This window comes from Anas acuta, chromosome 27 (genome assembly GCF_963932015.1).
Source record: "Anas acuta chromosome 27, bAnaAcu1.1, whole genome shotgun sequence".
NCBI classification, from domain to species: domain Eukaryota; kingdom Metazoa; phylum Chordata; class Aves; order Anseriformes; family Anatidae; genus Anas; species Anas acuta.
In genome coordinates, this window is record NC_089005.1 from 42,831 (window position 1) to 67,391 (window position 24,561).

Sequence of the window (24,561 nt, forward strand, 5' to 3'; positions counted from 1 at the left end):
TAAAGGAGCCGCGCGCGCCCCGCCCCGCCCCGCCGCCAGCCCTCGGCTGCGCCTCACGCCCCGGGTCCCGGCCGAGCTCCGCGGGGCTCCCGGAGGGCTCCCGGTCGCCGCTTGCTTCCCGTGCGCGTCCCCCAGTTCTGCAGGGCGCGCAGAAACCTCCCCGACAGCTGTGCCGGCCGGCACGGCAAACGCTGCTGCAGGGCCTGGAGAGAGGCACCGCGGGGACCACGCTCCCTCCAGCCCCAGGGAGGCTCTGCCGGGCCCGCGCGTGCCAAGGAAGCCTCCGAATTGTGCTGATCGGAGCGTAAAAAGGCAAAGCAGACTGAAGATGGGCTGAGCTGCTTGGCCCAGGGGGCGGCCCAAAGACTAATCAGAGGCCAGTAACTAGCAGCGTACCACGGGGGTCAGTACTGAGCCTGCCTCTGTTCAACATCTCCATTAACGCTCTGGATGATGGGGCAGTGTACTTGATACGTTTTCAGATGAGAAAACTGGAATGAGTGGCTAATGTGGCAGAGGGTTGTGCTGCCATCCAGAGGGACCTGGACAGGCTGGAGAAAGGAGCTGGCAGGAACCTCAGGAAGTTCTGCATGGAGAAGTGCAAAGCCCTGCCCCTGGGTAGGAACAACACCAGGACATCCCAGGGGCCACCTGTCCGGAAAGCAGCTAGGCAGAAAGCGACCCGGAGCTCTCCTAGAGGGCACCAGGCTGAACATACACCAGCAATGTGCTCTCGACTGTAAAGAATGCTAACGGTATTTCTGGGCTGCGTTAGGCAAAGCATTGCCAGCAGGTAAAGGAGGGAGGTGATCTTTCTCCTCTGCTCAGCACCAGTAAAGCCACTCCTAGAGTGCTGCAACTGGTTCCGAGCTTCCAAGTACAAGAGAGACATGGACATACTGGAGACAGTCCAATGAAGGGCTACAAAGATGAAGGATATGGTGCATTCTGCTATGAGAAAACGCTCTGAGGAGAAGAGATGGCTCAGGAAAGACCTTATCAAGGTCTATAAATACCTGAAGGAAGGGTGCAAAAGAGGACAGAGCTGGGTTTAACAAACCCAGCCTTAAATTAAGTTCTAAAACCACTCCACTCGTTTGGATTTTTCTGCCACACTCCGACAATGTAGTGCTTTGGGACTGTACCTTGATTGAGCAGTTTCGTTTTCTAAGAGGACAGTATCAGTCAACATTTAACTCTCTGGTCCTTAACATGCTAGTCCTTATTTCTAACCAAGGATCCTAAGTTTTGCTTATCGTCCCCACTTAACCTGGGAATTCCTTTGACCACTTCTCCCAGCAGCACTGTTCATGGCATGTTTTGCTCCACTTACCAGTCAGGGTCTCTGTGCCAAAGATGGATGTCATTCTGACGTAGCACACTGCTTTTGATTGAAGCAGAAGTTTCTCAGTACGAGGACTAAGCCTACAGACCTATGGCCATGTTAGAAATAAAACATTCATGCATTCATTTTGGGCGCTCCCTAGGCCATTCTTCCCTCACATTCCTAAAAGCACAATGAGACAGTTCTTCATATGGGATACTTACTATTCTCACTCTCATTGAAGCTTAAGTTGTTCAACGCAGAAAAAAAATGTTTTGAAGACTGAATTTGCTCTTGGACTGGAATAAAGTATGAAGAAAGCAAACTGGCTGTAAAATCCAGTATTATGCCCTCCTGACATTGGCAAGCAAGCTTTTCTCCTGCCACTCCACCCCCAAATATTCCCTAATGCTCTGGACACGAGCCACTCCTCCTAGGTCATCCCAAGATCCTGGCTGCTATCTTTTCTCTTGGGAAGGGAAGGGGGGCGGGAAGCACACCCTCCTGCCCTCTTTAGTCTCCACCCCTTTCAGAGGAGTTTTAAGACGGGAGCTGATCAGAAAGATCATAACAGAGACGTGGAAAACAGAAAGAGGCTGGTCTGGGAAAGAAATCATCAGCAGAAAATAGGAGAGAAAAAAAGCAAAAAAGGTATGTGCTACTCTACACCTGTTTCAAAAAGTTCATTTCCTGTTTTCAACGTTATTGGCATTATCATTAAAATACTACTAAATACTGTTTAATAAAACCTACTAGGGTATCATGGTAGTTAACTAGCAAAGCTATTGCTTTTCAGCTTCAGAAGATTTATAATGCTGGATAAAACTTTCAGCTTTCAGTTGCTTCAAGAAAGCCTCAGCAAGCTATTCCAGGGAAAGGGCAAATGGCCTCAGGCTCTGAACAGCTAGCAGGGAGGAGCCTCCTGCACAGAGAACATTTTGAAAAAGAACTAGCAAAGGAAGAGTTACAAACATTCCGATAGTAAGGAGAAGCCCCAAGAGCCAGGCGTGAAAGGACAATTCATTGTCTTCCCGGGAGATCAGACTACACATTTCACCCCAGGCTCACAACCAGGATAATGGAGGCACAAAGGGGAGGAGGAGGGCGGGTTGTCTTCAGTTCTTCCTAAACATGGTTCTTTTCTAATGACAGGAAATATTGAGAATGATTCCCCAAAGGAAGCCAGAGCTTGAAATGCCTGTTTTCTCCACTGCCTTCAAAGACTTCAAAATTTTAAATTATTTTCCCCAAAAGCAAGCACTTGTCCACTGTGATATTCTAAAGAAAAGCAGTACAAGCCTGATACTCATCTGCTCAGTTTAGAAAAGGGATATGGCAGCACTTTCTCCAAAAGGCAGGAAAAGGCATCAAGGACCTGCAGTCCTTTGATCTAGACCAAGACGGTGGTTTATAAGCAAGGGAGCTGCTAATGCTATGGATTCAGAATCGAAGCAAGTATTCTACATGTATACCAGGTGACTAGAAGGGATGGGTGGGGGAAGCTACCTTTACTTGCTACCAATGATGTTCTGTTTGACCTTTATAAGCTATGTCCCTTTTTTAGGTCTTATGCCACATCTGTAAAATAATACACTCTCACTTCTTAGAAGAGCTGTTATTAATAAATTAATAGTCAAAATACGCAATTTAAAGTATTCCTGAGGTCTGTATTGAGGTATATGCTACTAGCACAATACCTGTACCATGTGCAACAACTCACGACTTGCTGATCTATGTGGTTAGCATGGAATATCCAATCTCCAGTGAAATACTATAACACGTTAGTCACAATAATGTTCTTCCAGCTTACTCCATTCCTTATTGGCTATCATAAAAGGCATACATTAATAAAAAAAAAAAAAATGTATAGAACTGGCTCTGTACAAGCAGAAAGTCCTCGTTGCAAGCCTGGTTATCTACTTTATCAATTCACTCCATTCTTTAAAACCTTCATACTGTTTTTAAAACTTTTGCTTTTAGCCAAGCCTCCTAATTCATCCTCCTGAGTTCTATTTCCCTCTTCTCTCTGTTTCTCTTTCAAAGGGCAATACTTCCTTATTACTCACATGTCTGAAGTGTGATTATGAACAAAACAGGCAGCTTCTGATTCATTTAGAATTCTAAAAGAATTAAGCCTGAGAACCTCTAAATTTAGGGTATCCTATATCCTTGTTTTGCTGTACCTCACAGCATAGAAACAGAACGTCAGAACAACACATCAAGGCCTCTGTCTTATTGCTAGAGTATTTCTTGTTCAGAGAGGAAACAAGATGAAAGCAGCAGACACAAACTGCTTATGAGGGCAGTACCAGAAAGTACATTGGTTGAAGGTTTCTGCCTGGAGTCTTATAAACATGCTATTTTTCATAGAGCCATGTGGTTTCAGTTTGATAGGGCTTATCATTCAGAACATTCCAATTGACTGGCATGTATCGTACCTTTCTCTGGACTGAAAACAAACATCTGGCAAAACCTGTTACCACTTTTCCGTGCACAGTGGGACATCAGCCACCAATGGACAGACAGGCATGGGAGAGGGGAAGAAGGAAGGAAGGGCTGTAGCACTGCAACATGAGCTAGCCTGAACAGGGCGCAGGAAAAGTAACTGGAAGAAAGGATGCAGTATCTGATGCAAGGCAACTTCAGGGATACATTCTGTAGCACTCCACGCTAGCAGCATGTACAGCATAAGACTAGAATCTACTTGTACAGCAGATTATACAGCATAAACTTGATTATAACATTAAGCCACTCAAGTAATTCATAAATAGGGACTCCTTTCATGTCAGTTTCCAAGACTGAAACAGCTCCCTGTTTCTCAACCTCCCTTCCCTCACTAAAACTAGCTATAGTTAGTTTCCTTCTGGTATCAGGAACCTAGGACTTCTTCCAAGATATTAATTAGACCAGCTCTGCCACTCCAATCTCCCCTCAAAAAAGTGTTGCCAGCGTTGCCTTGTTTCGAGAGAATCTTAGCATGTACCTCAGAAATAAAGTCTCCACAGTTCTTCATAGTGCTTCCCACAGAATAATGCTAACAAAGCAGCTCAGTTAGAGTCATTTCACCTCATGAGTCTTTCATACGCAAGGTCTAGGCTAGCAGAATCTTGTTTCTTAAAGCAGTCAGCAAGAAATTCCAGCCTCCTCCACAGCTGGCAACAAAGGTGACTGGTGGTGCTAATAATTAGCAATTTAAAATCCTGCAGCTGTGAGATTCAGAATGCATCCCTGCACAGCTCCAATAATGAGCAACAGCTGCAGGGATTAAGGATAAGATAACACAGTGTTTGAGCAGCAGCCCAATAACTTTTGTGTGATTTTGGGTTATGCATTGCAGCTTTGGGAGCACCACTGGCTGAGTTCAAATGCAGTTAGCATATTCCCATGAAGTCAATGCCTGTTTGGAAAACTCAGCTTGTTTTTTTTTTAAAGGCTTGCTGTGTAATGCAAAATGCTTGTTAAGAGGTCAGAAAGGACTTGAAAGTACATGGAGATTACTAAAAAATCTGCATACTAATATATACCCCTGAGAGCTGCTCTGGACCACATGGATTTCATCATTAAGGTATGACCCAGAGACAAGACTTGGAGTAATTAATGCTCTCAGAAGCTGTTCCTATGAACCTCTTCAGTCTGACTTGCAACTTTGTCTCCCCTTCGTGCAGGCTAATCATGAGAAACCACTATCCAGTATGTTGTAGAGCAGCCCTAGAGACTGGGAATGGAAATGAGAGCCCGCCCTCTGCTCTACCTCATCCACATCTCTTACTGCATAAAGCTGCCAAAGCGATTTGAGGGAATAAAACATGCAGTTGTGATCGCATAGAAGTGACACACAGAAAGAAATGCTGTAACAAGGAGAGCACCAGATCAAAAGCTAGCCTGTCAGATGTTCAACATACTCTCAATTTTTAGCAAAAACATACGACAATAGTAGAAACTGAAAGCTCAGCAGGGCCAAAGTAGGGAGAAGCAGTAGAAATACTGAAAAATGAAGACATAGCAACCCACCTATCATCACCACCTACCACAAAGCATCCCCTATCATCACCATAGTCTCCTTGCCAACGCAATCCATCAGCAAGCAGCCCTCACTCTTGCCCAGAGAAGCAGCCTGGGCAGAAAATACAAACCTTTTTAAACAACTGTTATTAGCAGATTTCTGTGCCACTGCAAAAGATCTCTTGGATGGGACTCAGTGACCTGAATCTCAGTTAACGCTTTCTAATCAACGTTTCCTTTATTCCTTTATTAGACAAGTCATCTCTTTAATAATGGGCATGATACTGTTGGCTTCCAGCAGCCTTGGGAAAAAGGACTTTCAATTTTCTTCTACAAGTCTTATTCTCCAGGAAACACGCTCTGAGTTTCCACCAGATCCAAGAGGTTATGCTTTAGGGTTGTAGGGTTTCTACATTTATCAAATATAAGCGCAACCAGGTCCAGCCTGGCAGTTTCCTCTGTTCAGGGACACCAAGACAGCTAAGCCTAATTGCTGAGAACTGCAGAGTAGAAAGTGGGACTTAATGTAAAAAGCATTTTCATCATTTAAAACCTTAATTTAAACTCACTACTTTGAATGTAACTCACTCTGTAAAACATTTTTATTTTTTTTTAACCCTCTATAGATAACTTGAGATCTGGAGATGATGTGGAAAACACTCCAATATCTCCTCCTGCTGATGGGAGCAATCACAATTACTCAGTGCCAGGTAAGGAGGTAAATAATGCTCTTGCCATCCACAGGCACTCAACCTTGTTTTCAGCAGCATTTCCTTGCTAGCGATTCCAGCTGTCTGCATCAGACAAAAGGAGGATCTCATTCTATCACTATAAATCAGAGGAAGCAAAGCCATGTGAACCAGTCTATGTCTAATATGGGATTTCTACTAATGTATTATCCTATCTGGTTTCCATTTCAGTAAGAAAGTCACTTCCAAATCTTCCTTGTGTATCTGTTCAGCCAGATACTATTCACAGTTAGGAAGAGATACATCACAATAACCCTTTAATTTCCTTTCCGTTGACCTCACCTTCATCATTATTCTCATGTACAACTAGCCATTGACGGTTTCCATGTCCTCTCATTCCACGCTTCACATTGCATAGCTTAAATAAACACTGCACAATTCTAAAAAGTTTAGTATCTTCTCAAAAAATTGTTATCCCAGCCTTCCTCTTTCTTTTTATGCTGTTCTTTCTTTTGTGTCCAGTCAAAGAAGTTTTCTAAATGGGTTTCATGCTTAAAACTTCAAAATATTTTATTTAATTGGCTGCAAGAAATTTATCTCTACCTTTCTCCTCTTTCCTCCCACCACAATTTCAGTACTTAAGCATGATGGATAACAAGTGAAAGGCTTGTGCCAAAGGAAGGATCACATTCCATTGCATACACGTATTCCAGTCCATGCTGAGCTCCTGTTATGACCAGCTAGTAAAATACGCTCTGAAAAAAAATCAAAACTAATCAAGGTACAAAGGCTCATGAGGAAACTGCAAGCAACAGCTGCTGGGCAAAAGTAACTGTTTGCCTATATTTATGTCTCTGGAAAATATTTCCTTGGACCTCCTGCAAATAACTGAAAGCTGACAAGCTAGGAGTTGCAATGCCCTAAAAGTACATAATCACTTCACACCTGATGCAAGTACAACACATCACCAAGTTCACATCACTCAAGTGATAAACAATAACTGTATAATCGGTGGTAATTCAATGATTTGCAGTTTTCAGTACCCTTGCTGAAGTACTGACGGCACTTTTCACTACTCTGATTTGCAAGACCTCAAGAGGAGGACTGTCCCTTCAGAGGCACTTGTTCTCTCAGTTTTCTTAGGAGAGCAGCTACTCACAGAATTAACCTTCTCTGCTTGCAGGGCTGGCACATGCGTTACAAACGGGGAGCCAGATCTAGAGGTAAGCCAGGCAAAATACAACTGCATTATCTGGAGCTTTATGAGCACAGGACAGAAAAGCAGATGGTGCTGAGGGAATAGAGCCTGAAAGCTGTTTTCCATGGCTGGGGTGGGGGGGGGAGAGGGGATCTGAGAATGGCAGATTCAGAAGGCAAAATACTGGAGTATTAATACCATCTACAGCTCAAAGAGCAAAGTCGGCCCCCCACCCCCTGTTCTTCACTAGCAGAACAGAATATCCAGTAGCATAATAGTGAGAGCGACAGGACAATCTGGGTCTGGGGAGGAGAAAGGATTGCCTGGACACGATGATCTTTCAAGGTCCCTTCCAACCCCTACAGTTCTGTGATTCTGTTAGACAGATGCTCCCATCATGGATACTTTTTATCCTGGAAAGAGAAAAGAGTTCTTTTGCTAAACCAAGTATTTTCAGTGAATCTCTCTGAAAGAGATTCCTTTCTCTAATTACAGCCATTTGCACAGACTATTCATCTGGAGAAATATACCAGCACAAGGGGAGCTGGCTGAGGCTCTCAAGGAGCCGAATAGAGTACTGTAGGTGCGACAGCGGTCGGAGTCGCTGCCACACTGTTCCCATCAGAGGTGAGTATGAAGAAGAAAAAGAAGGAAAGAGCGGGAGATGACAGACTGTCCATCTAAGTGTTCTAAAGAGCTCCACCGTCAGGGAATGAAATTATCACATGGAAAACCTTGCTTGAAATGAAAGCATTAATATGCACCAAATCAAGCAGAACTAAGGAGGAATGAGCAAGAGGCTGAGAAAGGCTCATAACAGTGAACACGGAGAGAATGGAACAAAGGAAGAATGTGGCACTAAATACGTTTAGGCAGGGGGAAGTAGAGCAGGCTAAAGGAGACTGACAGAAGGACAGGTGGGTACATTGCCAGCTGCTTACTTCTGTGAATTCTAACTGTTTCTTGACTTTTCTTTACTGCACAGCCTGCGCTAGAAATAAATGCTACAATGGGGGCCAGTGTTCACAGGCATATTACTCCCCACAGCTCTTCATCTGCCAGTGCCACCAAGGTTTCTCTGGGAAGCAGTGCGAAATAGGCAAGTATAATCTATCAGTTAAGGGGAACAATGCTGCTGGTTTTAGCTATGTAGTGCAGAAAGCAGAGACTCAGAAACTACTGCTGTATACTGGGCTCTCCATTAAGGTGTCTCTTTTCATGGTAAAGCTTTTCTACAAAGAACCTTTGAGAAGGACACCTGGGTTGATCTTAGTGTCTCTCGATAAAACACTAAATTTTGAAGCTGAAGATATTTGTATATCCTTGCAATTTGCTTGGAAAGACATTTTCACCAACTTACAATACATGGCACCTGGGAGCCAAGTTTAAGCAGAACAAGAGAAGCGGTGTGTGATGCTGTCCTTTCAGTAATGTTTTGTTCCCTTTTGCTCAGATACTGAAGTTAAGTGCTACAAAGATGCTGGAGTATCATACAGGGGCACGTGGAGCAGGACAGAGAGTGGAGTTGAATGCTTGAATTGGAATATTGATGGTTTGATGGACCAGACGTACAGCGGCCAAAGAAAGGATGCTGCTGAGCTGGGATTGGGCAATCACAACTATTGCAGGTGAGGGACTCACGACTCATGTCACAGCTGTAAGAATCTGCCCATTCTGAGAACCCGGGGCAAAAGAGAGGCTGTTTGATACCAGCCACAGAACACTGCATACAGGTGCACATACAGTGCAGTACAAGAGAAGCAACTGCAACTTCTATAGATAGATATCAGCTTCTGATCCATCTAGATTAGATGTTTATGCTGAACTAAAAAATGCATGCCTTTCTCACCCTATAGTCTTCCCTTGTGCCCATTTGCATCCTTCTCAGTGCCTAAAACTCCCTTTGCAAGCCAGTTTCCTGCCACCTACGCCTGCAGATCTGCATGCTCCTCACAATTCTAAAATATAATGCTTCCTGCAAATGAACTAAACTGCACAAACAAGTTAGCTAGTCCTGCTACCGGCTGTCTCATCCTCATCTCCACATATTCTTTGCTTTTATAATTAAAATAAGAATACAAATTACTTTTGGTGGTTCCGTCCACTTCTGCACTGCTGAGCAGGATCAAGTTACTGTACTAGATGACACACTTGAGACTAATAATGACAGTTTTTTAATGATGCATAATGTCTTTATAATATCGCATAAATGCATTATGTATTAACTCTTTCAGAAACCCAGATGAAGACTCCAGACCCTGGTGCTACATCTATAAAGGGGGAAAGTACATCTGGGAATACTGCAGTGTACCCTCCTGTTCAAAAGGTACATGCAGGACAGGGAATGGACTTCAGAGCTTCCATGACTCACTGCATATATAAGGGTTCTCTGTGGACTTGTGTAACTGAAAAGTTGGTATTGTCATGTTAAATCATGTTTAAGCTTTTTATATTTATGACACAGAGAGACTGACATAAGTAGAGCTAATATATAGATCCCTTGACAGAAATGACAATAGGAACAGCTGATGGTTTATATGCATCAGTTAACATGCAGCTTTCTTATTTAAGTTGGGAACAACAACTGCAAAACTGGAAGAGGCACGGATTACCGAGGCAGTCACAGTGTTACCAGTTCTGGAGCTACCTGTCTGAGGTGGAATTCTCAACTCATTGTCAGCAAGCTATATACTGCATGGAGAAGAGATGCTTACCAGCTAGGCCTTGGCAGTCACAATTTCTGCCGGTATGTATCATTACAGAATGAATTTAATAAATAAATAAATAACAGTAAGCTTTCTTGTGGTACTCCTGAGGCAGGGCATGTTCTTTATATGGGTTATTAAAGCCAGGTTATTTAATCCATGTTGTTTACATGGTTTATTAAAGCAGGGGCAATACATTACAGTGGAGAATAAAGCTCACTGCCAATAGTAATTTTCATTCCACTTGACTTGTGTATACTTCCCTAACACTGGACTACATTAATAGAAATTCCACACTGCCCTGTGCTCTCTGTATCTCTAGAAAAAACAAGAAGAATACAGTCAGATCCCCACCTGCTCTCTTCAGATGTCTCCTTCTCCCCAAAATCCCTGCAAACCTGGTGATTCAAGTTTTTTTTCTCCTTCCTGTGCTGCAGGAATCCTGACAATGACAACAAGCCCTGGTGCCACGTACTGAAAGGAAATCAGCTCACATGGGAGTACTGTAACGTGCCTACCTGTTGTAAGGCTCCTAACAGTCCCAATTCTCCTTTCTTTGAGGCATTACTGTTCAGTGTGTTGCAAGCCTCTTACAGTAAAATAAGAGGTGGGGAAAAAAAGCTGCTTGGGATAAATAGGGATTCTGTAGATCAGCTGTTATAGAAGTACCTTATCTGCCAGAAGAGAAGACTGCAGAACTGGGAGACAGAAAAGACAGGGTTTCTTTACTATATTGTTTCAAAGCTATACAAGTTTCCTAAGAAACAGGAATGAGTCAGATACCAAACAGTTGATGCCAGGCTGCCTTGATATGCAGTGACAACTAACAATCTCTTAACTCAAACTCAGTGCAGAGTTCCTGAACACGTTTGTCATCCACAGCCACCTGTGGCACACGGCAGCATAGAGTACGCCAGTACCGCATAAAATTTGGCTCCCGTGCAGACATTGAAGCTCACCCATGGCAAGCTGCCATCTTTGTGAAGTATCGCCGAGTACCTGGAGAGCACTTCCTTTGTGGAGGAATTCTGATCAGTTCCTGCTGGGTTTTGTCAGCTGCTCACTGCTTCGAGGAAGGGTGAGCTGAGGATTCAGTACTGTCTGGGAAATCATATCAAAAATGCTGGAGAATGGAAGCATCAAGGATTAGCCTTACTGGAAGGGTGAACGACTTGAAAAAGCCATTTACTCCACAAAGTAATTCTATAGAGTTAAACGTGACCAACAATATAGACAGGCAAACTGGCTGTATGGCATTAAGGTACCACAGCAAAACACCAAATAGCTGAAGAACAAAGCTGTCAGTATAGAATGCAGAGCCATCTGAAACTTAGTAACAGCAACAGCCTTACAGAGGAGGCTTGCCAGTGTGGCTCTAAGCAATTACTGCAAAAACTAAGGCAAACAGGACATCTGAGGTTAAACTGCTTGGGCAATGACGTAGTAATAGTGCTAAAATAAGCAGAAGTTCCAACAGCACATCTTCAAAGAAAGGGTCCATTCCAGTTAACACAGGAAGAAAGCAAAACTCTTTCATTTTTCAGCTTTAGTACTGATCAGCTGAAGATTGTGCTGGGCAGGACTTCACGAACAACTCCTGAGGAGAATGAACAGAACTTTCAAGTGAAGAACTACATTGTGCATCAGAGATTTGACTCCGAAAATTATGACAATGACATTGGTAAGAACTTCTTCGACATCATGATTTGATAGGTAATGATTTGCTCAAGCTGTATGTTAATAAAGTAGTCATTTTTTCCCTCTTCAGCTCTGCTGCAGTTGAAATCTGATACAAAAGACTGTGCTATTGAAACAGACGCTGTCCGTGCTGCCTGCCTCCCAACACCAAACTTGCAGCTGCCTGACTGGACTGAATGCGAGATCTCTGGTTATGGCAGAAATGAAGAATGTAAGTAGAAGATACACCGGGTCCAAAGTCAGGTCCCCCTGCCCTCAAAGAATTCAAGCCCTTAGTGTATTGTTTGACGTTTGACCCCCACAAATAATTTTGTGGGCTTATATCAGCACTCCAAAACATACACGTAAGTGAAACACATACAAAAAGAAGTTCTGGTCCAAGTTATTTCATTCATCTGAGATCTGTTAGCAACATGGGCTAGTGGAGTCTTCCTTGAAACTTTCCAATAGTAAAAACATAGAAAATGACAGAACGTATAAGAGAAAAACTGCAGTCAAAGCTCCTGCATTTCTGCTTTACTGAGATATTTACTGCATTTAATATTAAACTTAGACATTGTCATTCTGACAGAAATCCATTTCTGTTGAGATTTACAGTTGCAGGTAGTTGCATTATTCTAAAAGATACATTTGCTGTGCAGTGATTAGCAAAAAAGCTAAAAGTTGATGATCCTAGACATATATTATAAGGCCAGCTAAATGAATTAGAATAGTTCAGTTGGAAGGGTCTTATGAAAATCATTAAATCCAACTGCCTGAACATTTCAGGGCTAACCAAAAGTTAAAGCATATTACTGAGGGCATTATACAAATGCTGCTTGAACAATGACAGGCATGGGGCATCAATCACCTTGCTGGGTGAAAGGTTTTTAAAAATGAGCTATTTTAAAAAGCACAGCCAAACAAAAAACAGGAATAAAACCTGACTGGAGATATACACTGGCATTTTCTACTTATTTCGTTTTATTCTCTTTAAATTGTAAATGCTGAAGCAGCGACTGTGAAGCATCTGTCATAACAAGTCCAAATCATGATTGGTGCTGTTAAGGTTTTTGGAACAGACTTGAAAATTTAACATATGAGCATACCATATGCTTTTCGAGCTAGTCCTTCACATTGCTTACAGGGAGGACAGAATAAACTCATTCAGAGCAAAGGGATACTGCAATTGTAATTCAAAACTGGACTGAAAAACAATCCTGCCAATGTTCAGCTTTGTGAACACACAAAACAAAAATAAATCTATTCCATTCTAAAATAGCACATGTGTATTCCTATCCAGTTACTCAGTGTTGTGTACAACAAGGCATCTTTTTTTTTCTTAACAAAAGTTTAATACTAAAAAGTCAAGGTTACATTTCATGCAGGTAGTCATTTTTAGATGCAGTTACTATGACTTCATTTAGATGTAATTTGTGCAAAGATGACTTATTCATCCAAAAAACCTAGCGCTCTTTATTTTGCACCCAGTAGGAACCTCTGTAACATTGCTAATATTGCTTGCTAAGAAAGCAATATTCTCTCTCAGCTAGATTAAAGTTGTTCTCATGAGCAAAGCAGAACCCTCAAGAATTAAAAAAAGACCCTTTCGGCAACGGAATTTTGCCACCCTCCCCTCCTGCCAATAGCTAGTTCCACATCCCTTCCCCAAACTGCAGAAATTGAATTGCAAAGTTTTTATAAGTATATATATATTCACGTCCCTTCCAGTTTCTCCCTTCTATTCAGAGCACCTGAAAGAAGGGCACGTCAGACTATTTCCAGCTAGTCGGTGCACAACACAGCATCTAGACAACCGGACAGTTACAGACAATATGATATGCGCAGGAGACACGAGGAATCTTGATGATGCCTGCAAGGTAAAGCCAGCTCTGTTCCTCTTTTCTTTCTAGGTCTGTCCTTTATAGTGTGAACAAACCAAACACAGATCTTCAGAAAATAATTTATTTTCTGCATTTGACTACATGAAATTCTAGTAAACTTCTGTTCAATAGAACAGAACTGCTGGGTCCTCTTTCATTTTTTTTCTCCTTTTTTTTCTCCCCTCTCCTCATAGCTGAGAATGCAGGCCACATTCAATGAAGCAAATCAGAATACAGACTGAAAATTCCAAATACAGGAAATATCACAAAGCTGAGCAGGAAACTCCACCTCAGCAGGGTTTCCTAATATTTTCTCTTATGTGAGCCACCAAAACATTCATCAGTAGGTTCTGTAAGAGATGTAGGTGCCACTCTACTGGAAAGCGGAGAATAAAATAATAAAGACGAAAAGATAGGAGAGAATGAGCAGCTGTAACGTGAGAAACAGGAGAGCACACATTAAATTATAATACCTAAAACAAAGATTGACATTTCTTCAGTTTCAACATCTCTTTAATGTTCATGATTTACTATTACTCACAAGAGTATAAAGCAGCCCGGACCTTTATAGTTTGAACTTTATAGTTGTTGGTTTTTTTTTGTTGTTCTTAACAATGCATCACCTACATTTCATAAATAACTGCCATACGAAGTTAGACACTTTAGTATTAGATTGTTTTCGGTCTCTCCCTGATACAAAAGAAGCACTAATGGAGGCTGCCTGTAACACAGAAGTTGCTTATGTAAAAGTGTTGTTACTAAGAGCGTTAGAAGCACGGTGTCTCTTGATTTGTGAGTATATTAAATGGGATATTTAGGAAAACACAAGAGAAGATACCTAATGCACAATTAAAGGCAGTGAGAGAAAAAAAACAATACAAAACACAAACAAAAAAGGAGATTCTTTACTAACCTAGTACTTCTCTGCAGGGTGACTCTGGAGGGCCTCTGGTCTGCATGAAGGATGATCGAATGCATCTAATTGGAATCATCAGCTGGGGAATAGGTTGTGGTCGCAAAGACATACCTGGCGTTTATACAAATGTGAATCGTTATCTTGACTGGATTCAGAACAACATGAAATCCTGAAGAAGAAAAATGAACTATCCACAATCTTGTGACCATGCCCTTGCAAATTCCTTTGAGGTGTTTTAAGGATATTAACAGGGCATCCTGGTTGCCCAGATGCTTATGTCTGTCTGTGAAAAAGGAAGACCCATGCCGTGTGTGGTAAGGGCACATTCTCAAATTACTCCCTTTTCCTCACCACAGGTTATCAGAAGCAGAGTGCTTCCCCTCATCCCCCTTATATCTCCAAGCTTTGTCGTTTCATCAGTCTCATGTGTACAATTGAAAACAAACATTGGCTTGCAAAATTAAAGCTATATTGTTTGGGGAATGGGAGTGAGCAGCAGGCAAAGGGGACAGATTTCATTTCCTGAAGCTTTCATCTCCCTCTTTTGAGGGAACAGGACTCAAACATTGTCAAGGAAGGATGCTCAATGACACATGGACATACGTCTTCCATAACACTGCCCCAGGGCATATATGAACATTATTTCACAAAGGGGATTATTTATTATTCAAATTAATTTCCACAAACCCCTTCTCCTCTGCCTCCCCTTGGGGGAATATTAATTTTCTAGCATTTAAAGCATGGGACAGAGAAAAGTTTCTCCCTTTGAACAAGGGGCCAGAAAAGAAAGTTTTGTGATCTCGTGGAATAACAAGAACATGTTTTAAAAGTGCAATGGAAAGACATGTACTTTCTTATCCAAAACACAGCTGCCTGCATTGAGGTGAATCCTTGAAGGGAGTCTTGAGTTTGAGCCCTTACTTTGCACAGATTCTTTCTAGCTCAGGTTGTTCCCATTTGGGACTCACAGAGCAAAAAGAACATATTGTGTAATAACCACTTCACAAACACACTGCAGTAACATTTTTATTTTTATTTCTTTTTTTTTTTTTTGGGGGGGGGGGGAATGAATAATCTTCTGATGTATTTGTCTATACAATTCTGAATTTCATTTTATTCTTTTTAATACTACGCAGGTATTTTAAGCTGTTCTGTGCTTGTCTGATTTAACAATAAGCTTTCCACCACTGTAAGAACTGACAGGTCTAAACTCGTCCACTAAAATATTAGAATCTACACTTACCCACTGAATTTACAACTACACTCTGATTAACACAGGATCAAAAATGGATTTGCAAATAAAAATGTTATTTCTTATTTGGCTCTAAGTTTAAAGTAAATTCCAATCAAGATTAAGTTCTTTCCTTATGAAATTTTACTTCATTATTTAATGAAGTAAACAAAGTAAAATTATTTGATTTTACTTCATTATTTAAGCGGATTTCAGACTCCAATAGATATAGCACAGCTCTAGGTGTGGGCTACTTATTTCCATATCAATGTACAACTTGCTTGTTCAGTTTGGAAAAGATTCATTAACACAGTCTAAGAGATCCAAACAAACACAGGATTGTTATATGTTATAAAGAAAATGTTATAAAGAAAAGAATTAATTTTAGCTCTTCAGACAACGATTTATTCCCAAGCTTTACAGAATCAATTGTATGAAGACATTCGTCTCTCTAAGGTACCCACTATCCAAGGTCCAGTTGTCATAATTTACCTTCATCCTCAAACTTCAACTGTGCATCTTGTAAAGACCACACAAACCACTCTGAAATATCACAGATGACAGGTAAAAATTAATTTTATTGATGCCCTTGTTGAAGGTGATATTTGCACTGAATATATTCAGCACTAAGGCCACCTGCTGTGGCATTCACAAGTTGAACTGAAAACTGCAATTCCAAAATCAAGATGTCACTCATCCACTGCAAGTAGCCCATCACAGGCAAAACAGAATTTGTGTTAGCCTTCATTTAGGGCCACCTTGTTCTGCTTACAAGCATTAACTACACGTGCTGGACTTCACAGCCACCTGGCAGATGCTGTAGTCCATAAGCTACTGTACATGTAACAAGTTCTGATACCAGAGAAATTAACACATTGGCATCTAGTGGCCGAAGAACACATTACAAACAATAGGGAACAGTGCATATGCCTCATTTTATATTTATGTGTGCTATACAGAGAGAGATGCAGCACAGACTGGGATGGGCTTATGTAGCAACAGCTCCTGCAGAAGGGATGGTCCCAGTAAGAAATCCAACACAGGCTTGAATCTACCTGCACAGCAGCTAATTGAGACAGGAACTGGAATAAGGTACAGCCAGAAACATCACAAAAGGTACCAGGACATAATTACTTCAAATAAAGTCATAAGCGAGCAGGAGAACATTGGTATCACCTTCATTTGTAATAGGCAGGCAGGAAGAAAAATAGGTTCCAACAAGTTACTGGGATAGCAATTGTCTTCGTTTAGCTGCAGCTTCAGTTTCAAAGAGTTTCCATCAGAGTGCTATGTCTCCACGCAAATTCTTGTCCTGTCTCTGCCTCCTCCCTGACTTCCCAAAGAAGCCAGGAGAAACACTACCTCAAAATATTGAGAAAATAAGAACAGAAGCAGAATTACATTCAGATGTCACCATCCATCAGTTATAAGATAAGTGCTACAGGTGGCTTTTCAGAGGATTCTATACTAAAATTTGGATGGGTTTCCGGTTACTCCCCAAAGATTCAAGAAACTTAGCGACCATGATAGATTACAAAATATCAAGGAAAAGTGGTCATTTTTTCCTGCTTCCTCCCTCTGTGGCACCACCCCCAATCTCAGGCTTCTTAAAATCACATCCTGGGTGTGACAGTCTACCTTTTCACTTCTTTCAGTCTCATCAAGGCAGAATGGCCAGCTAATCTCTCTGCTGCCAAGAACTATAGCTCTCCAACCAAACATGCAGTGATGGGAAAGGGCAGATGCCAGACCACCACAGTACAATAGAACGTTGTGGAAATTCAACTTCATATCATCTACAAAAGGGATAAAAGCCAGCCAAAACATAAGGAACAGGAAGTAGAAAAGGGAATAAATCCCTAGAATTTCCTTTAAGACAGTAAGATGAAGATGGTACAAACTTATATCTGACTCACTAGTCCCAAGTGACCTGAGCTCCTCTCCCATCTGCTGTTGCTGCTATTACTCCAGGCTTATTTAGGGATGTGACAGCTTCAGGTTAACCTTACTTTTCCCTTCCCCCCAGCACACTAAGCACTGGTTATCCTGATCAGCCTAAAGGCAAGTGAGCAACCCTAAACGGATTGGGGAGATGCTATATCCAACAGCTAGGGATAGGAGAAACAGGAAAGTGCTTTTCCTCACTATCATGATCCTTTAAGTTCGGACTTGGAACTTGCCAGCCTTAGTCATGTATTTTATCCCCTTGAAGGGCTTGTACTTCTCCCCATACATGTCCAAGCGATTCACCTTCAGTCCTAAAAGCAAGCAAATATAGCATAAGACTGACTGCTGCCACAAACATAGAACTTCAGGATAAAGGAACAGAAGAGCGTACTAGAGGGGAAGAGAGCACATTTTAACAAGCAGGAAATGGAGGGGGGAAAAAAGCAAAAAAAAACCAAAAACATAAAAGCTGACAATTGCTAATTGTCAGAATCATTCTTACAAACACAACCATACTCTAAAATTATGTATGAGGCTCTAAGCAAGAAACGCAAGAGGATGTAGACAGGCTGTTTCACAGAGCAACACAGAATAAATCCTTTTATCTGTTGCCAAAGCACACAATTTTCAGATAGGACGTTCTGAAGAGAAGGTCTGAAGAGCTACATCAGCTACATGCAGAGTAAACACTTTGACAGAGAAGAAAACATTCAGCTTCTTCACCTGATAGTCACTTACCAGATATAGCCAGCTGCTGAATTTTAAACTGCAGGTTAATAGTTGGATTTTCATCGGGTTTTGATGTCCCAGCTTGCAGATTCATGCTTCCCTTCAGACTCGGCAGCTTCTGGGGGTTTATTTTCCCCACATCCCATGAGAGCAACTTCAAGGAACAACAAATGCAGCAGTCAAGCAGAAATACAGTAACAACCTCTAAAGAATAGTCCCCTTCCAATGACAATTTTTAACATTTCTCTATGAAATAGCTCTTTGTCTCAGTATCCTGCCTTTCAGATTGGACATACAACACACACTCCTCTCCATCCAGTCGGGTCCTCCGCTTCAGACATAGTAAAGGCTTAAGGAGCAGCTGTCTCAGAGACCCTCGTTCTCCCTCTCTTTCCAATGTTGTTCCCCAAAAGTCTACCATCAATGGTATTTCCACTATTTGTGCTACAAGCCACAATTGCTATGGGTAATAATGACATAGATAACACAGAATCACCTCCTTTCTATGAGGCTGAATCTGTGTTGCCTGATGCTCTACTGTGGATAAACTTCTAACTTACAGAAAGATAATATTGAACCAGTGGGGAGGAGGAAATCACTAACCAACTGAAATCCTCATCATTTGCAAAGGATCAAGTCTTAGCATGCAGTGCATGACAACCAGATATGCAGAAATCCGTAAACCAGTCACTAAACTACTGCCCCATCATACAACACCAGTCCTTGTACTTCCTGCACACACCATGCTACCAAAACTAAATCCATTCTGGCACTGAGCCATTTGCTGTGGGGCATAAAACAACTTCTTACGTGCAGTTGTTCAAAAACCAGGGGTATATTAAGTTCTCACCCAAGAAAAGATACTGCCTTCAGGGCATCAACATTCGAAGGAATGATCTTGAAAGGATGAATAACTCAACTTCATTTGCTGAAAGACTTACATAAATAAATTAAAATCTACTTTCTCTCACCTTTGTAACTGGGTCAAAGATGTGTGTTCCTTGTGAGGGTGTGAGGCTCATATTTAAGACACCTTTTGGCATCTGGCTAGTGACCATCACTCCCTCTATAGTCTTTCCCATAGTCTGCTTTGGCCCCACTGTGATTTCAAAGCGTCCCAGTGAGCTGCTATCACGGAAACTGATGTTGTGTTTAACATAGACAGGAATTGCCACAAGACTAGAATAAAGACAGTAACAAAGAGACCTTGTGAATTTCTTTCCTTCATCTTTGCTTTTCAGTGTTCCCAGTAAAAAGGGCAAGGACTGCAGCAGGGAAAGCAATGAGATCTATGCTCTTTATTTACCAAATCAAAGAGCAAAGTCATAATGCTGTCCTCAAGTCTTTCTTACTATTAAAAAATAAAAAATATCAAACTTTCCTTATCTTACTTTTGCACTGTCATACAAGACAGGTAAGGACACCCAATGTAATTGAGAATTGAGCAAGAGAGGGGAGAAACTTTTCACATGTCACAACCAAGATGGTAAGTAGTCCCAGGCAGAGCAACAGTACTTGAACTGCATGCTTTCAGCTCGACTTTTCCCCCCACACTCCTTTTCAACTTCTTGAGATAAGCCTGACAAAGTCTAACAAAATGCTTTAATATCTGTAACCCCAACTGCTAGTCGGTAGCCTGCTTCCAGAAAAGAGTGCAAACAGCTGACAAGAACTTGTAGTTTCATTAAAAAAGACATCGAAAAAATCAACATGAATATCAAACTAGTTTGTTTTATCTTAAAAAGAAAGTAAACACAGGAAATTAACAGCCCAGTTACTCCATACTGCCTAATTCATTCCCACTCTAGATTGTTCATCTGCTACTAGTTTTTGACAGATGCAGGTTGACCAGTAAAAAGAGACAAGAATCACTGCTCCAAACAAGGGGAAAAGACGTTTAAAAAAAAAAAAGTGCGAATTAACACACATCCCTATTTCACGTGGCACAAGTAGTTACCTAATCTTTAAAAGACATTCTCCCCCGCCTCTTTCTTTCTAGTCAGGAAGATCCAAATTCCATAATCCACTACACTAAATTCACCACTTACTTCTGAGCACTGACATGGTAAGACAGCAAGCGAAAATTTCCATCAGGAGGAATAAAGGAGAGTATTCTCTCTGACTCCCAGCGCTTAAACCGTACACATGGATGAAAGCTGACATCATCCAACAAACGAGGGTTCTGAAATAAAAGAAAGCTTAAAGAAGGCAGTACTACCTAAAATAAGTACTTAAATTCTTCAATCTCCTATCCACAAAGGGCCCAGCATTTGACACTCTACACCTTTGAGCATATCTACATTGAGACATTTTAAGCCATTTGATGCTGCTACATCTGTGCAACAGCGGCACTCAATTATCATCAGTTCTAATCAGACTGCTCATTAGGAAAAAATTCTGTACCGTGAGGGTGGTCAAACACTGGAACAGGGTTCCTAGAGAGGTGGTTGATACCCCATGCCTGTCAGGGTTCAAGAGGTATTTGGATAATGCCCTCAATTAAATGCTTTAACTCTTGGTTAGCCCTGAAATGGTCAGGTAGTTAAACTAGATAATCTCTTAAGATCCTTCCAGCTGAAATATTCTATTCTACTCCTTTTTTGCAAATTCTATCATGTTAAATAATTGTATTGATGCATACTAATAAAAAAGATGGCCCTTTAAAATATCTGCCTAAAGCACTACTATATCACAGAAACTTAGTCACAGAATGTGCTAACAGTACTTTCAACAAAGAACCTGAAAACAAAATCTTTACATTCAAAGTTGCTGAAGTTCACTATGAGTTCCCGCTGTCCGTTCTTTCTCTTTTTGTTTCGTATACTCAGGTTCTGATCTAACTGAATACATCACAGTGAGACTGAGAGCTTGGTAGCATGGCTGGGAAGCCCTTTTCAGGGATTTAAGTAAAGATGTATCCTTGAGCTTTACCATAAAGGAAAGGGTAAGGTCTGGCATCCCAGTCAGCTTGACACAAGCATCAATCACCCCTTGGATTTCAGCAGTAATTGTGGAACCTGCAACAATAAAATAAACAAAGGAGGTTACGTGAACCTGGTCAAAATTCATTCCAACATGAAAAAACTATCAACAAGGAAGAAGGGAATGTAATGTCTTTATGAAGTGCCATGGCTCAATATGTTGCCTCCTCGACATATTTCTCATTCCCAACCACTTTTAAAGAAGATGCATAGAAGAACCACCGATGCCAGGAACTTCACTTCTAATGGAACAGCAATAGCTCCCAAGACTAACAAGACTAAGATACATTATAACTAAGGAGATAGCTCTCTACAGAATTTCCCCACACATTTCCCAGTACCAAGCTGCTTACAGGACCTCATGAGCAGTCAGAAGAGGAAGACAATTTAAAATTTTGATACTTCTCTAAATTTTTTGTCTGAAAAGCACCTACAAGCTGGCAACATTCCAAAGTAAGCATAGGAATAAAGCTTCCCACACAGAGATGAGGGAGCATCTCTTTGGAAAGCATAAATCGCTCTTCTGGCACCATCACGACAACTTACCCTTGTCATAGCCAAAAGCAACTCCCATACCTGATTTGTCAATGATTGCATCTATTTCCTCAATCACATCAAAATATGCCTCATTGTTGGTATATTTTACACCAGTACGTCTCCAAGGCACCACTGATAGCTGTCCAGTAGGAAGCTGGTCACCCACGTTAGTGCTTCCTGGAAAAAGAATGATAATCGTAACAACCACAAAAGATAGACAACGCTCCAGAAGAACTTCCTGGCCTCACCCAACTAGATCGTAATTAATTTCCAAGAAACCTCTGCCTCTTTGTGGAAGAACAATTACTCTTCCAGACTCCTTGTATTCTACAATTTGCATCTCTCCCTCACCCAACTCTAGAACATATCACAATAAACTACAGAAAAAAGTAACTAAAAGACAAAACAAAAAGCCACTGACAGAAACAAACAAACAAAACATGCAGCTGGTGCTGGAACCAGGACAAACCTCAAAGAAAAGTGCTAACACAGGACTCCCAAAACACACCTCTGCTGGGGTTTAGAAACATACAGAACAACATACGTTTTCTGCACCTATGTCCAGATTTACTTCTGGAGGAATACTGCCTCATGGCCTCACCAGTTTATCTACTTTTTGTCTCCTTGTACCTGTGATGGTGTTGACAACTGTTCGCAGGATTGTTGGAGGTTTTATCAGTTCCTTGAGAATATTGGATTCTGTTGCCAATGGAAAGCCATTGTCCAGCATCTCTTCCAGCACCTCATAAACCACTACAACATTGTCCTTGATCATCACCTCTGAACAGACACCAAAGTAATCCTGTTCAAAAGAAATAATTAATTAACCTCTAGAGGAGAGACTTAGTGATCATTCAGTTCACTGTCCTCCCACACAAAAACAAATCAAGCCTTTTCTTGCAAGAGATGAAATAGCATCGAAGCTCCACAAGTTAGCAGAAGAATATCAGAGAGACTGAACACTCCCAATGGGGAAGCACAATTCTAAGCATACCTCAAACCACTGTGACAGCAAGCTGGCGAATCACTGCGTCATCAAGTGTTCCTATTTCCTTTCTATATAATGGGACTCGCTCTGAGGGCCAAAAGATTTTTTTTAATTGGCACTTGAAAACAGCTCTATTGTAACTGATTAAGCTGCAATACTAATTAACATCTATTTCCTGCGGTATGTTTTTGGCCTGAACATGAAAGAGAGCTGACTTCCATTTCAACAGAAGTAACTCAGATTGATTGTAATAATGCTTATAACTAGTTACTCCAATACTGATCATGGCTACAAAAAAGAACTGCAGAATGATGGCTGGGAATGCAACTGTCACAACGTTCTTTGGAATTTCCAATTAAATTACTTTTCCATGCAAGCCATGTCTAGCCAAATAGCTCAGCAGAGCATGAGAACCAGTCTCAGGCAACCTAAAGAAAATATAACAGGTCTCACCAACAAAAAGTCAAACACAAGAAACCCTGTGCTGCTTGGATTCAGATCCCGGGGATTAAACAAAAACAGTCAATCCAAGCACTGAGCTCAATGAAAGATGACCCTGAGCCTACAACGAGCCATGGCCTGACCGGCACTTGGAAGCGAAGCTCATGTGATGCTCATTTGACCGAGCACTCCCATGTCCTGTTCTCTGGTAGGACGCTGGTCACGAGCCATTTCAAATCCAGACTGCACAATCGCACTGCTGGCACGCAGAAGAGGCCCGTTCTGCCTTTTACATCCCCAGAGTGAGTGGCACTCGCGCCAACTACAGCACAGAGGAAACACAGCTGCTCTGAGGCAAGCGCTGTCACCGCTTTCTTCAGGGAGCACGAGACCCTTCCGAGAAACACCATCGGATGTGAGCCCGCGGGCGGGCTGCCCCCGCCTGCCTCGAGCACCGGAGCTGCACGAGCTCTTTACCGAGCAGCCCGGCTCGGTCGCGTTCCGCAGCTCCTCGCAGCCGCGAGACCGCAGAGCAGCAGCGCAGCTCTCGGCTGCCGCGGGGCCGTACCGGCTGCCTGCGGATCCGCCCCGGGCGGCCCCTGCCAACCCCGCGAGCTCTCCGGACCCGCGGGAGCCCCCGGCTGGCGCAGGACGGGCGTCGAGAGGCGGGGAAAGGCGCAAAGCAGCCGCGGCCCTCCCCCCGCCTCCCCCCCCGGCCGCACCTGGAAGGTGTCGACGACGCGGTGCAGGAACTCGATGACGAAGAGCGGCGGCACCTCGCTCTGGATGACGGCCACGAAGAAGATCTTGTGGCGGTAGACGCTGAGCAGGCAGTGGTGCGGCGTGGCGATCACCGGCGGCACGTTCTCCGCCTCCGAGGCCCTCTCCTGCGCCTCGAAGAAGTAGTCGCAGACGGAGCGGCTGACGGCGCTCTTCCAGTGCTTCTCCAGGAAGATGTCCCCCGCGGCGTTGATCAGGAACAGGCTGTGGATCATGGTGGCGGCCGGCGCCGCGGCCGGGCCGAGCCTCCGCTCGCCTCGGCCCCGCTCCTCCGCCCCCCGCCGGCCCGGTCCCGGTCCCGGCCCCGCCCCCTGCCCCCCGAGGCCCCGCCCCCCGGCGCGCGGATTGGCAGCGCCGAGGAAGAGCCCCCCTCCCCCCCCCCCCCCGCGGCCTCTCGGGGCGGGCTTCGCAGCGAGCGCCCCGATTGGGCGGCCCGCTGACGGCCGAGCCCGATAGGCCGAGGAGAGGCGCGCGGCTGATGACGCACGCGGAGCGGCCTGCAAGGCGAGCCCCGCGCTGCGTCTCCCGCAGGC

General features: G+C 42.9%; 2 protein-coding genes across 4 annotated transcripts; one reads left to right on the forward strand and one right to left on the reverse strand.

Moving 5' to 3' along the window:
* The first annotated feature begins 137 nt into the window (after positions 1-137).
* On the forward strand, positions 138-15,711 carry PLAT (plasminogen activator, tissue type). The gene is made up of 14 exons (XM_068662125.1): positions 138-1,975; positions 5,953-6,036; positions 7,199-7,238; positions 7,709-7,840; positions 8,199-8,312; positions 8,667-8,841; positions 9,448-9,539; positions 9,785-9,959; positions 10,356-10,441; positions 10,801-10,996; positions 11,463-11,599; positions 11,687-11,827; positions 13,327-13,475; positions 14,409-15,711. Exons 2-14 carry the CDS (start codon positions 5,971-5,973, stop codon positions 14,565-14,567), a joined length of 1,662 nt encoding a protein of 553 aa, XP_068518226.1. The 5' UTR covers positions 138-1,975; positions 5,953-5,970; the 3' UTR covers positions 14,568-15,711.
* A 472-nt stretch (positions 15,712-16,183) lies between these two features.
* AP3M2 (adaptor related protein complex 3 subunit mu 2) lies at positions 16,184-24,340 on the reverse strand. 3 transcript variants are annotated; one of them, XM_068662129.1, is made up of 9 exons: positions 23,971-24,340; positions 22,450-22,621; positions 21,859-21,996; positions 21,233-21,318; positions 20,350-20,483; positions 19,273-19,480; positions 18,311-18,455; positions 17,771-17,883; positions 16,184-16,983 (listed from the first exon to the last, which is right to left on the reverse strand). In XM_068662129.1, the coding sequence occupies exons 1-8, from the start codon at positions 24,241-24,243 to the stop codon at positions 17,783-17,785; spliced, it is 1,257 nt and encodes a 418-aa protein (XP_068518230.1). In that variant the 5' UTR covers positions 24,244-24,340; the 3' UTR covers positions 16,184-16,983; positions 17,771-17,782. The 3 variants fall into 3 exon arrangements, with proteins under 3 accessions (XP_068518230.1, XP_068518229.1, XP_068518227.1); XM_068662128.1 differs by having other exon boundaries at positions 16,184-16,987; XM_068662126.1 differs by having other exon boundaries at positions 16,184-17,883.
* Between the last annotated feature and the right edge of the window lie 221 nt (positions 24,341-24,561).